At 40.7% G+C, this 14,060-nt stretch overlaps 1 protein-coding gene across 1 annotated transcript in view; it reads left to right on the top strand.

Moving 5' to 3' along the window:
• LOC116874797 (collagen alpha-4(VI) chain-like) overlaps nt 1–14,060 on the top strand; it is a 111,807-nt gene that overhangs the window by 68,350 nt on the left and 29,397 nt on the right. The window contains exons 26-32 of the mRNA XM_032869788.1: nt 5,669–5,704; nt 5,811–5,873; nt 7,364–7,426; nt 8,640–8,675; nt 10,001–10,037; nt 12,570–12,581; nt 12,670–13,163. Of these exons, the coding sequence (XP_032725679.1) occupies nt 5,669–5,704; nt 5,811–5,873; nt 7,364–7,426; nt 8,640–8,675; nt 10,001–10,037; nt 12,570–12,581; nt 12,670–13,163 (741 nt within the window). The remainder of the gene's footprint in view (nt 1–5,668; nt 5,705–5,810; nt 5,874–7,363; nt 7,427–8,639; nt 8,676–10,000; nt 10,038–12,569; nt 12,582–12,669; nt 13,164–14,060) is intronic.

Here is a 14,060-nt window from a genome sequence, read left to right as displayed (position 1 = left end):
AAAAAAAAGAAAAAAGAAAAAGGAAGCAAATAAAAAAAGAAAACCAATAATGAAAAAATATAAAAAGGAAAAAATATATATATATTAGATAAACTAGTTAAAAAACGTTAAAAAGAAAAGGGTAAAAGTTAAAAAAATTTAGCAGAAGAAGAGAAAAAAAATTGAAAAAGAAAAAACAATTAAATTAACTGCAAGGCTAAAGAATCATGGGGAGAAAGCCATGAGTTCCGTGCTTTGCTTTCTCTTCCTCTGGAATTCCGCTGCTCTCCTTGGCATTGAAATTGCACTCCTCGTAAGTGAACTTGGTCCTGGCTGGGTTACTTGTTGATCTTCTGGGGGAGGGGCCTGTTATAGTGATTCTCAAGTGTCTTTGCCCCAGGCGGAGTTGCACCGCCCTTACCAGGGGCCGGGCTGAGTAATCCTCTCGGGTTTGCTTTCGGGAGCTTTTGTTCCCTGAGCGCTTTCCGTAGAGTTCCGGAGGACGGGAATGAAGATGGCGGCCTCCCAGTCTCCGGCCTGGAGGAGCCGAGAGCCCGGGTCCCCACTCCTCAGTGTGCCCTCAGAGAACAGCACCCAATTACTCCAGTCACCCTGGCCTCTGGCCGCGCTCCGAGCTGACCGAGCCTGCGACCAGTTCAAGGTAACCCCGAGCTGAGAGCCACTCCTTGGCTCTGTCTCTGTAGCCGGCTTCCCTGTTCTAATACCTGCAAGCTCTATGACACTCAGACACCTCGATCCTTCTGTGACCCTGCGGTACCTGAGACCACACTGGCCCCGCGTGGGCTTCACCCCGGTTAAGCCTCTGGAGCGATGTCCCTCAGCGGAACAGACTTTTAAAAGTCCTGATTTTGTGCTCCGTTGCTCCGCCGCTTGCCGGGAGCCGGCCCCTCCCCCCGGGGTCTATCTTCCCGTCGCTTTGGATTCACTTCTCCGCCAGTCCTACCTTCCAGAAAGTGGTTGATTTTCTGTTTCTAGAATTGCTGTTCTTCTTCTCTTCGATCTCCCGTTGGATTTGTAGGTGTTTGCAATCTTTAGATAAGCTATCTAGCTGATCTCCCGCTACCTGAAGTAGTCTCAGCTGCTACTTCTCCGCCATCTTGACTCCCCCCTGTCACTGCCTTTTTTAAAAATCAAACTCCTTTTCTCATCTTCCACCTGTGCCACACGGTCCCACCTGAGCCAGGAACTTCCCCAACTCCTCACCTCAGCAAACACTCTTGCCTTTATTTAGGATGTCCCTACGCATCTCCCTCCTTTTGACGATTTTTCCTCATTTTCTCAGACCAACTCAAATATCAACTTCTCTTTGTGGAAGCCTTCTTGGACTTCCTTGGACAGATTTGGTTGTCCTATACTCTGTGTTCCTAAGGTGTGTTAGTCATATTTCTACAGTAGTCCCTTTCCATTGAGGTTGTATTATAATTTATCCCTACGTATTTGTCAAGTTTGTGAATTTGACAGTAGACTGCATCTTATTCAGTTTTGTATTGCTGGAATGAGCCTGGCACAGAGTAGGTACTCAGTAAATATGTATGAATATTTCTACTCCCAAAGAAGATGGTATTTTAGCATGTTGTAGTTGAAGGGTTGCTGACAGAGGTTTTGAAGAATGGAACTCACATGAAGCTTTCAACTCATCAAATGTCAATAGTTACAGTTATTCTGGTGCTTTGGTCTGTGAGTTACCATTTATTGCTTCACAACATAAGAAATCACTGGGATGTTTAGTGGTGCCCAGCTACTTAACCCTGGGCTGGTTTCTCTGCAATTCTCTTATTTCTCTTGATGGCACTGCTGCTATTTTATTGACCAGAAAAATGCCCTGAGTATAATTAATGGGCATAAATTCCCAAAACATAGTAAACTTTTAATAAATATCTGTGCAATGATGAAAAATGGGGACCTCGGTGATCATCTAGTTCGGCCCTTTTGATTCACAGATAAAAAAATTGAGATTCAAAGAAGTGATGTAATGTGCCAATGGTCACACAACTGGTCATACATCAGTCACACATGGTTAGAGACAGATCTGCGTGTAGAAGCTATGCCATTGAAGCCCCATCCTGGCACATTCTGTCTTTCTTCTCTAGTGGGAACTTTGCATAGCTGGGGAATTCTAGGTAGAATTCAAATGCCCATATTTTAAGCCACATACCAGTTCTGCACTAAATCCAAGGGCAGCCTCTCCTTATTGTGGTGTGGTTAACACTGTGGAACACAGGGATTCAGTCCACATTTCATGGGTTTTTCCTGGCAAGACTTAATGGCTTTGTTTTAAACAGTCCTCATTGCTGCTTGGCTAGCTGGCTACCTTCCCCTTGTCTATTTACTCTCCTCTCTGAATTGACTGTTTCATACCTTCTCCCCTTCCCTCAGACTTCCAAGGCCTGCTTTCCCTTCCAAATTTCAGCAGACAGTTGTGCTTCTTGTTTCATGAAATAAATAGGAGAAATGAACAGAGAACATCTACATACATCTATCATGACATAGGCCAACTGACTTGCCTCTGTACCCTGTCTTCCCTCCTACTGCTATAGATAAGAGTCCATGCCCTCATCTAAGACTGATTGCATCTCATGGGCTGGATTCCATTCCCTTTTTGCTTCGTTAAGGTCCTGGGTCTTTTCTCTTCTTCATCATCAAATTTTCTTCCCTCTCCATAGATCATTCCTGTCAGTATACAAAGAAGTGTGAATATAGCCCATCTAAAAAAACAAACATAAAAACCCCTCACTTAACTACATAGTCCCATTGTCCCCTTTCTCTCTGGCAAAATTCTTTGACAGATTAGGTCTATATCTGTGGTTTTTACCCAATGGTGATTTTACCCTCCAGGGCACATTTGGTAATGTCTGGAGATGTTTGGGTTGTCACAACTGGGGGAGGGCATGCAGAGGGCACCTAGTGGATAGAGACCAGAGGTACTATTTTTCATCATGTAATACACAGGACAGCTCCTTACAACAAAGAAGAATCATCAGGTCCAAAATATTAGTAGTGCTATGGTTGAGAAACTCCACTTTCTGTCCTCTGGTTCTTTTGAACTGATGACAGTTGAACCTTTACCCCTGGCCCCTGCCCACTCAATGACATCTGCTTTAGTCAAGGTAAAACCCATGGTGCTAAATCCAGTGGCCAGTTCTCTGTCCGCATCATACTCCAAGTCTCAGCAACATTTGACAAAGGTGATCATGGCCTTCTTCTTAAAACCTTTCCTCTCTCATCTCCCAGAATATACCACTTCCCTGGTTTTTGCTGGCTTCTTGTTTTTAGTTTCTTTTGAATATTCTTGACCTCTAAATATTAGAAGACTCAGGACTCTATCCTTACACTTTTCTTTTTTTTAATTTTAATTTTTAAAATTTTTTATTATGTTTTTAATTTTAACTCTAATATAGTTAACATAGAGTATAGTATTAGTTTCAGGTGTAAGGTATAGTGATCAACACTTCCATACAACACCCAGTGCTCATCACAAGTACCCTCCTTAATCGCCATCACCTATTTCCCCCATCCCTTCCCCCACCTCTCCTCTGGTAACCCTCAGTTTTTTTCTCTATAGTTAAGAGTCTGTTTCTTGGTTTCTCTCTGTCTGTCTGTCTCTTTTTTCCTTTGCTCTTTTTGTTCCTTATATTTCTGTTGTTCTCCTCTTTACTTTCTTCTCAGGTGACCTTATCCAATTCCATGGCATCAAGTATCCTTAATCTATCCTGTGATCTCCAGTGCACTTCTCCAGCTTGGACCAGTGTCTTAAACTCTAAACATGTTTCCACCTTAAAACTGGCATGTAACAAAACAACCTTCTCCTCCTCCTCCTTTCCCTCCTTCTTCTCCTCCACGACCTCCTCCTCTTTCTCTTCCTTCTCCTCCTCTTCCAACCCCCTCTTCCTTCCTTTTTCTTCTTCTTCTGTTTGTTAACCTTTGATTATGGAAAAATTCAAACATAGATACAGGTGGCAAAACTAATACAATGACACCTCTCCCCAGGTACCCATCACCTAACTCAAGCAATGAAAAACCCTTGGCCAGTTTTATTTTGTTTTATATGTACCCCACCACACCTGTATCCTTCCCCCAATTATTTTGAAGCAATCCCAGATATCATATATTCCATGAGTAGATATTTCAAGTTGCATCTCTAAAAGATTCTTTATAAATATAACCACAGTACCATTATCAACCTAAGAATTAACAATAATCTTTTAATATCATCAAATATCTGGTCAGTCAAAACTGATTCCCCTGACAACCTGCACCTCCTCTAGCCTTCCCTGTCTCAGGGAGTGCAGCCTCCCATCTGCCAGTTGTGCAAGGAAGATACTTGCTCCGTCTTTAATAAATGTCAGTCTCTCAACTACTGTATTTACCTCATCATCAAATACTGTGAGTGTACCTTTCAGATACATCTAGCATTTCATCTGTTCTCACCCCTGCCACTGCCACCCTCTAGACCAAGCCACCTGACTGACATTCTTGTTTCCACTCTTGCCTCATCTAGTTAGTCCTCTGAGCAGCAGCCAGAGCCCTATTTTATTTTATTTTATATTTATTTTTTTTTAAGATTTTATTTTCAAGTAAACTCTACACCAAACATGGGGCTCGAACTTGCAACCTTGAGAACAAGAGTCACGTGCTCTACTAATTGAGCCAGTCAGGCACCCCCAGTCTCATCTTTTAAACGGATGATCAGACCATGTCATTCCTTTATTCAAAACCCAGCTTCAGCTCCTGGTGTCATTCAGAATTAGCCCCACTGTTAACATGGCCTACAAGACTCTATACAATCTGGTCCTTCTGTGAACTCCCTGACATCCTCTCCTCCTGCTCCCCTCCTGCCATTCTGCTCCAGGGTTCCTCAAACACAGCACACATTCATATTCTTGCCTCAGGGTTCTTCACACACTCATCCTTCAGACACATACACGCTGTCTCCCAGATACCTGTTTGGCTGGCTTCCTCAAGTTATGCTGGTCTTTGCCCAAAAGCCTTACCAAAAGGCTTTGTCTGACCACCTTGTATAAAATAGTTACCCCCTGCCCAAACCTATCCATGTCATTCTTTATCCCTTAATCCTCTTTCTAGAATAGCATTCATCTCTCCCTGACATACATTTCTTCCTCACTAGCAGGTAAGTTCCATGATAGCAGGGTCTTTGTTCTGTTCACTGCTCAATTCCCAGTGGCTAGAAAGGTGCCTGGCATGTAGCAGGTGTTAACTAAATACTTGTTGAATGAACAGTTGCTTTGTAGTGTGCCTTTGATCTGACAATGACCACCTGCTTTCTGGCAGCCAGTTTGGTACCCTTCCCTTTGGTTTACGTTGGATCAGACCTCTGGTTATTTAGACCACTGGATAAAAATGCTTAAGAAGGAAATTCCATTTTGCAATATGTAACACATAGTCCCATAGTTCCCTTTCTGTCTGGCAAAGAAAGAAGGGAAAGATTGGTAAAGATCATTTGCCGGTTATTTCACATCGAATTATAGAAATAAAATATGGTCACTTGGGAGTAGCTCAAGATAACAACTGTTACTATAGTTGTTTTTCCTGGCACCTGTTTTGAGTCTGTTTTCTCAAAATTATAGTTTCTTCTTATTCCCTGAGGAATGTCAAAGAAAGACTTAATCATATGACATTAAACAAAACCTTATCTCATTTCTGACACTAGGGTGAACCTGGATTTCCTGGCTCTCCTGGTGCACAAGTAAGAAGATATCTTTCTGGGTCTGGCAACTGGTATGCAGCATGTGTCATTTGTTTGTAGCTATTTTTTTTTTCAAACTCAAGGTTTTGCTTTTGATTCTGTGAAGGGGGAAGATGGTGACCCAGGCCACCGAGGAGAGAAGGGAGCAAAGGGAATCAGAGGGCGGAGGGTAAGAATCAAAGGAATTTCCCAAGATCTATAACTGCACATATCATGACACTACTCACAGGAGAATTTCTATTGGGTTAATGGACTTCTCAGCAGGAAGCTCTTGTCCTTCTCAGTAAACCATTTCATACCTTTCTCTGGCCACCCCACTCCCCCTGGCCCCCACTTAATACCACTCTCATTGATCTTGTGAATGCAAATGCAGCTCATCAAATTGTAATAAAAGAAAATCCAAGGTGGAGTTTCAGTTATACAATATCAATATCTATGGTAAGTCTGGATATCACTTGGGAGGGTATTGTTTTAGCTGCAGAGCAAACGTCGCTATTTCTGTCAGATTCCTTCAAGCCTTAACTTTGTCTTAGCTAATTTAGGACTAGACTCTCAGGAACATGGCTGCCATCCTGGTGGACTTTGAGCCATGTCTTCACTGTGCTTTGTGGAGTCCACCATTAAAAATCCATTTCCTCGGGTTCCAAAGATTCATTCTCGAAAAGCTACAATCACTGGCAGCTCTTTTTGGAAAGAGCCTGTGGATATCTAAAACCTTGACAATTTTTAGCTGATAGACATTAGAGAACAAGGCCTTCTGGGAAAGACATGGACTAGTATTCGGTGCAGAAAAGAGGAAAGAGAATATTTATTATCTAGGCACTCAATAATTGGTATTTTCATACACTGGCAAGGGCATAAAGGAAAAAACTAATCTATGCTTAAAGTGGTTTGCTGCTGGCTAATATTGCCGTGCTCTATGATGTCTCTGATTTCAAATAACTGATTTCTCTGATTTCAAATAACTGATGTCTCTGGTTTCAAATAAAAAAGGACAAAACATCAGCTAAATGCAGATAATGCTATGTCGTTTCAGATACCTATAAGATGACCAGTAAACCATGGTCAGCATAGACCTTTTATCAGACTCTATGACCAGAAGGTGTGAAAGAAATTTTCCTTTCTCTTGATGTCAGGTCCTCAGTGTGTTTTTCCTATATTCTTTTTTTTTTTTTAAGGATTTTTCTCCTTTTAATTTTTTATTTCTTTTCAGCGTAACAGTATTCATTGTTTTTGCACCGCACCCAGTGCTCCATGCAATCCATGCCCTCTTTAATACCCACCACCTGGTTCCCCCAACCTCCCACCCCCCGCCCCTTCAAAACCCTCCTATATTCTTTTAATTATATGACTTGGAGTCTAAATTGACTATTGAGCCATCCTTTTAAAGCCGGGTTTGAAAGTGTGTGTCTGTGTGTATGTCCACATGTTGGCTGAGGTTAGGTCTGTAGGGGGCAGTTTAGATGGCTCCCGAAGGAGACTACCTCCCTTTCTACTGTTGGCATCTCACTCCATTGATACAGTTCATAAACTTAACTAGTCCATAGCAGACTCATTGGAACTTAGAATGACAGCTTAATATCTCAAAGTGGGTCTGATGGTTTTAACCGAGTTGTATTCAAGAGGAGAAGCTTATTCCTTTGGTTTGGCTATTTTTAGGGTAATGCTGGCTTTCCTGGACTTATTGGAACTCCAGGTGACCAAGGCCCTCCAGGACCAGTGGTAACATAGATTCTTCTTTCTTTTATTTTCAACCTTTGTGTAAAAGTGAATAAGGATTTGCTAAGAGCCATCTGAACGAATGAAGAAATGAACATGAAGAAAAATGAACATTTGGGAGGCACTAGAGGATCTGTATAGGGAATGAGCCAAGTTTGCTTTTGAGGACATTAGCTTCAGGTTCTTACACAGTATATTTATTCAATGTATGTTGTTTACTTGAACATCGGGAAGATATTAGAGCAGCTGGAGATTTATAAACCTGCCTAAATACATAATACACAAACTCAGAGGAGACTGAGTTTATGAATGTAAACAAGATGAGCAAAAACATTTGTGTAAACACTGGAAAGAAATCCTAACAAAATGTGACATTTACATAATCTGAACTAAACTGACAATGTTGCAAGTCCACAAATATATATTTTTTTAATTCCCTGGGAGGTCATTTGGTATGAAGGGAAAGACTTTGGGGCTCTTGTCATTTCGCACTATCCCTTGTCACATGAGGCTAGGCAGTCCTTTCACAGGAAATGGTAGAGTAAGTGAGCCAGGGTCTGAACCTGGTGGTTTCACTGCATTTAGGATTTACTGTAGAGGAGCCACAAAGTCATAGAAGCAAAAATCTTGGAAGCAGAATGATGCACACACCTATTTTACAGACGAGAAAACAAAGGCTGAAAAGATTATTATGACCTGCCTGAGGTTACAAATCACTAGCTTGTAGAATCTAAATAAAAACAAGGATCTCTAGACTCTCAGAGTACCTCAGTCAGGACTATCTGTTCTGAAGGGTTCCGGGGATGGCTCATTTGGCACTAGAGCTGGGATAAGATGGTGGTGGGTAACCTGAGGAGGAGGGATAGGAAATGGCTGGGCTCTTCTTTAGAACTGTTTCTGAATGGCCCTGAGATCTTGACAGGCCTTTTCTTGAACTGGATCCTAAACTGTGTGGCTTGCTCTCAAGATGACCTGATCTTCTAAGAGTCTTTATGTACCATGCTCCTGGATATCCTAGACTCTGAGGTCTGAGCACACCTCCGATCCACTCTGACTTTTTTCCTTAAGGGGTCAGCCAGAATTCCAGGGCCAGACTGTAGGGGAAGAAGGTGGTCTATGTACTATGATATCTTTCTGAGAATGTTTTGCTAACTCCAGAGAATAATTTATCAGACCTCAGAATCTTACATTTTAAACCCATTTCTACTCTTCCCAGGGCATCAAGGGTCCCAAAGGTTTGGCAGATATGACGGTAGGTAAACATTTGAAATCTAAACCTTGTTCTTTTTTAACACACGAGGCTTTCCTCTTCCACACAGTAGAAATCTATATTCTACTATCATCTACTATTGTCCACTATATTCTACGTAACATCTACAGATATGATGGTAGGTAAACATTTTAAAATTAAACCTTGTTCTTTTTAACACACGAGGCTTTCCTCTTCCACACAGTAGAAATCTATATTCTACTATCATCTACTATTGTCCACTATATTCTACATATCATCTACAGATATGATGGTAGGTAAACATTTTAAATTTAAACCTTGTTCTATTTAACACACGAGGCTTTCCTCTTCCACACAGTAGAAATCTATATTCTATTGTTTCTCCTCTTATAAATTCTTTAAGTACCTTAAGTTTATAGACTTTCCTCTGAAAGGTTATAATCACATCAATGAGAAGAGTAGAATAATATTTTAAATCATGGAGGCAATCTGGATGTTTCTGAGTGCTACTATTGGCTGACATGAAGGGCAAGACTTTGAGGCTACAACTCCCACACAATATGCCTTTTTGTAAAGTTCAGAAGTTGCTTATAAAGTATAGATGGTAGAGTACATCTTCATGTTTCATGACACACCTAAAAACAATCTCAAAAGTTGCGATCATTTTTCATCTCCGAAGCACAAAAATACTACTGTGGTGGGAAGGAAGTGGGGGCAAGCAAGAACCAAGAAATAAAGGGGCCAAGGGATAAACAGAACACAGAAGAAGACATCAAAGGAACGAAGTAGAATTCTAATGGTGGTGTGAGGGGTCTGTGTCTTGGCATTCGCCCTAAAGAATTGTTCCAGGAATTGCTGGCACAGAGATCCAGGAATTGAAGACAGTTCTTTGCATTTTAGGCCAAGATTTCTAGATTGAAACTTCCTCAATATCAAATTTGATTCCATTGCTTTTTGAGGCAGTTAAAAAAATAAAATTATTTATTAATTATAATTATAAAATTATAGATATAAATATAAATTTATATAAATAAAAATATAAAATAATTATAATTATTAAATTATAAAAATTATATAATTAATTATAAAATTATTTATCTATGTCTAGTAATATGAGCACTGTATGGTATATAAGATATATTTTAAATGTTTTAAAATATCTAGAAATATAACTTCTGAATCATTTTATCTGCTGTAACAATTTTTGTGTTTTCTATTGTAGCTTAAAAAGCTTCAGAAAGAAACTGATAATACACAGATGACATTTCTAAGTCATGAGAGAGAGATGAAATATGCTTCAGATTAAATACCTTTCCCTTTTCCTTCTTTTTCCATCTTTCTAACAGCCTTGTGAAATCATTGCTGTCATACAAGAGAACTGCCGTAAGTTGTTTGGGAAAGGCTCAAGTGGGGGCCAGTGGTGTGAGGTGGGGCTGGATCATGGTCATGGACTGGGGACATAAATCACCTGTAGATTTGACTGAGGGTTGGGAGAAGCCATTGTCTATCATGAAAGACTTATAAATTAATGTATTTGGCTCAGTCTCCCTTTGAGTAAGTAATCTTCGCCAGTGGGGTCTCGGAAATGAAGTGGCTAAAAGGGATGCTGTCTCAATGGTGAAGAGAAATTCCACTCTAATGTGGCACCTCATGAAGGGAAATGCCAACTGCACACCTGCATGTCTGCATTTCAGTGTTTCTTATCACAAAACAAATAAAGAAAAACTTTGCGATTCTTATTCCATCCATTTAAACAAGAGGGATCATCAGGGAGCCTTCAATAAGAAATGTGTCCTTTTTTATTTGCATTTATGTTTTAACAATGGAATTACAAATCATCAGATATTAATATTTGGTCCCATCCCCAGATTGGAATTTACTTATTGTCTTCAGTGTATTCCTGGATATTTGCTTCCTCCACTCACTAGCAATAGGGAGAGAACATTGATTTGGCAGAGTGCTTGATTTGGGTGCTTGGGTTTTCTCCACAAATGCCTAGCCCTGCTTATTTAAACTTCATGTTCTGTCCATTCCCATTTAGTTGCTGTTGAAAGAGATTCTGGAGTCCTTTTTCCTAGAAATCACAAAAAATAATACCATAGTTTTGACCACACAGGGAGAATGTCAGAGTTGACCATGTAAAAAGTTAAAACCCATTTATATTGAAGACCACTGTGAAGTCAAAAGTGAACAGAAAGGGGCATCTTGGTGGCTCAGTAGGTTAAAGCCTCTGCCTTCGGCTCAGGTCATGAACCCAGGGTCCTGGGATTGAGCCGCACATCCAGCTCTCTGCTCGCTGGGGAGTCTGCTTCCTCCTCTCTCTCTGCCTGCTTCTCTGCCTACTTGTGATCTCTCTCTGTCAGGTAAATAAATAAGAAATCTTTAAAAAAAAAAAGTGAACAGAAAGATGGGGAAAAAATATACACAATATACCAAGCCAAGGACCTAATTTTGTTAACTCTGTCATATCGAAATATATATAATTGCTCAATCATTTTTTTAAAGATTTTATTTATTTATTTGACAGAGAAAGAGACAGTGAGAAAGGGAACACAAACATGGGGAGGAGGAGTGGGGGAATCACGCTTCCCACCAAGGAGGGAGACTGATGTGCTGCTCGATCCCAGGACCCTGGGATCATGACCCAAGCTGAAGTCAGAAGCCCAACGACTGAGCCACCCAGGCATCCCTGCTCAATCACTTTTATCTACAAGCTCAGATATTTCATATATGTTGAACCTAATGTAAAAAACTCTTAGACTGAAAAATCTAAGTATCATGAGAGTATCATGAGACATCTATAGTGGACTAGGCAATACTGCTCTAAATTTATCGACAAAAAGAATTCATGTTCATCGTACACTAAGTGAAAAAATATTCAGAATAGGACATATACTAAAGTCCAAGTTTTATAAAATAAAATAACAAATTAAACATATACATACATACATAGATATTATGAATTAAGGATAACTTTAATTTTTTGTTTTCTGATATTTTCCATAAAAATGTATTATTTGAGCAAACACTTATACATAATATATAGTATATAATATATATATAGTATATTATATATAATTTTAGATATATATATATATGTATATATGTGTGTGTGTGTATATAGTTTCAGAATAGCTCAGTGTATTAGTCAGGTTTAAGTTCAGTAAAGTGTGAGTTCAGTGCTCAGTAATAATGACACAAAGGTATTTCTCAGATCAAAGCCACGAAGGGGTCAGTCTGGGGTTGAAATGGATGTCCGCAGTATTCAGGGACACAGGCTCTTTATATTTTTTCATTCTGCATTGTAGGGAGCTGTTCTGTTTCCAAAATCACCTCAAGGTCCAAGATGTTGACCAAGCTTCAGGCAGCAGGAAAAGAAAGGGAAAGTTGTTTCTGAAGTTGTTTCTACTATCTCTCTTTTTTTCCTTTTTTTTTTTTTTAAAGATTTCACCCATTTACTTGACAGAGATCACAAGTAGGCAGAGAGGCAGGAAGAGAGAAAGAGAGAGGAGGAAGCAGATAGCAGAGAGTCCAATGCGGGGCTTGATCCCAGGACCCTGGGATCATGACCTGAGCCGAAGGCAGAGGCCCTAACCTACTGAGCCACCCAGGTGCCCCTCTACCATATCTCTTATTCCATTCTTCCAGCTTCCCCACTGGGAAATGGAGTCTTTTTTTCCGGGCAGCCATATGCCCCGGGACTGAGGATTTACTGCTATAGAAAAAAGGGAAAAATGGATATTGGGGAGCAAATCGAGGTCTTGGCCAAACTCAGGCAGGAGTCAGAGAAGGTCACTGCTTGAATTTCTCAGAGAAGATAGTTTTTCATATTGAAGCACTCACGTAGAAACCATACCACTGCCTATATAAACTAACAATGTCTTGTTTTTTTCTCCAAAACAATTTTCCTTCCAGCTTGTTCGACAGGTAGGTAATATATATTCTTATTCACTCAGACATCACCTGTTCAGAGGCATTACAGAAAATCTTAAATCTGGGTGTCCATTGTGTTAAGGTATTTCCAAATGCCCAGCCTTCCCTAGCGAAGTGGTCTTTGCCTTGGACATGTCAAACGACGTCTCCCAGTCGGATTTTGAGAGGATGAGAAACATTCTATTGTCTCTGTTGGAGAGGATGGAAATAAGTGACAGTAACTGCCCAACTGGTGCCCGAGTGGCCATCATTTCATACAACGCCAAAACTGACTACCTGGTTCGCTTCTCAGACCACAAGGGGAAGCCTGCACTCCTGCAGGTGGTCAGGACAATCCCTCTGCAAGGGTCTTCTGGCAGCAGGAACCTTGGGGAGGCCATGAGGTTTGTGGCCAGACATGTATTCAAACGTGTGCGCTCCGGTCTTCTCGTGAGGAAAGTGGCTGTGTTCTTCCAGGCAGGCTGGTCTCATGACCAAGATGCTTTCAGTACTGCCACTCTGGAGCTCAGCGCGCTGGACATTAACTCTGCGATCATCACCTTCACAGAGGCACACAACCTCCCGTATGACCTGCTGGTAAGTGGGGGAGTCGCTGGGGGGCGGCAGCTTAGTACCTGCTCCTTATCCCTCCATCAAGGACTGCATTGATGTGTATGCAGGGGGAGGGGCTGTTCTTATTATGGACTCTGCTACAAGTGTAACTACTAGCACCAACTGGCCACTCTTGAGTGCTTACTCTGAGCTATGTGCCTCATAAACATTAACTTATTTAATATCCCCAAGACTCTCTGAGGTGAGTAGATAAGAAGATAAGAAATATCTTATTCAGAGATAAGAAAACTGAGGCTTAGAGAGTTAAGTATACCGTCAAAAGTCAAATATCTAGTTAGTAGCAGATTGATCTGCCTTCAGAGCCCATGCTTAAATGCTATGCCAAATTGTATCATGAGGGTTTGTAGAATGTAACTCTCCCTTTCCTCTCTTCTCCTCCCCTCTGCTCCCATCCCATCCCCTCCTCTCCCCTCATCTCCTTCCTTCCTTCCTTCCTTTCTTTCTTCCTTCCTTCCTTCCTTCCTTCCTTCCTTCCTTCCTTTCTTTCTTTCTTTCTTTCTTTTCTTTCTTTCTTTTTCTTTCTTTTATAAAACACATACCCATATAACAAAGTGGGTAAAGCGCATTAATTTAAAATGTACATCTGGCTGGATTTTTATAAATGTTAAACTCCTTGTGACCAAGACACGGTTCAAGATATGAAACTCTCAGCATCCTTTACGTTTTGCTCATGCTTCCCCAAACTATACGCTCCACAGAGTCACTGCTCTTCTGGCTTCTTCCACTCAACACAATGTCTGTTCTCCTTGCTTATCTGTGTTGTGGATATGGGTATCATTATTTTTTACTGCTGTCCTGAACTATGCTAAGTGTGTACATACCACAATTTATTTACCTATTCTCCAGACTTGACTTTTCTAA

The sequence above is a fragment of the Lontra canadensis genome, unplaced genomic scaffold (assembly GCF_010015895.1).
Source record: "Lontra canadensis isolate GAN:19392208 unplaced genomic scaffold, GSC_riverotter_1.0 scaffold38, whole genome shotgun sequence".
In the NCBI taxonomy this organism is placed as follows: domain Eukaryota; kingdom Metazoa; phylum Chordata; class Mammalia; order Carnivora; family Mustelidae; genus Lontra; species Lontra canadensis.
Note: the sequence above shows the minus strand (reverse complement) of the source record. Positions and strands in the feature narration are given on the sequence as shown.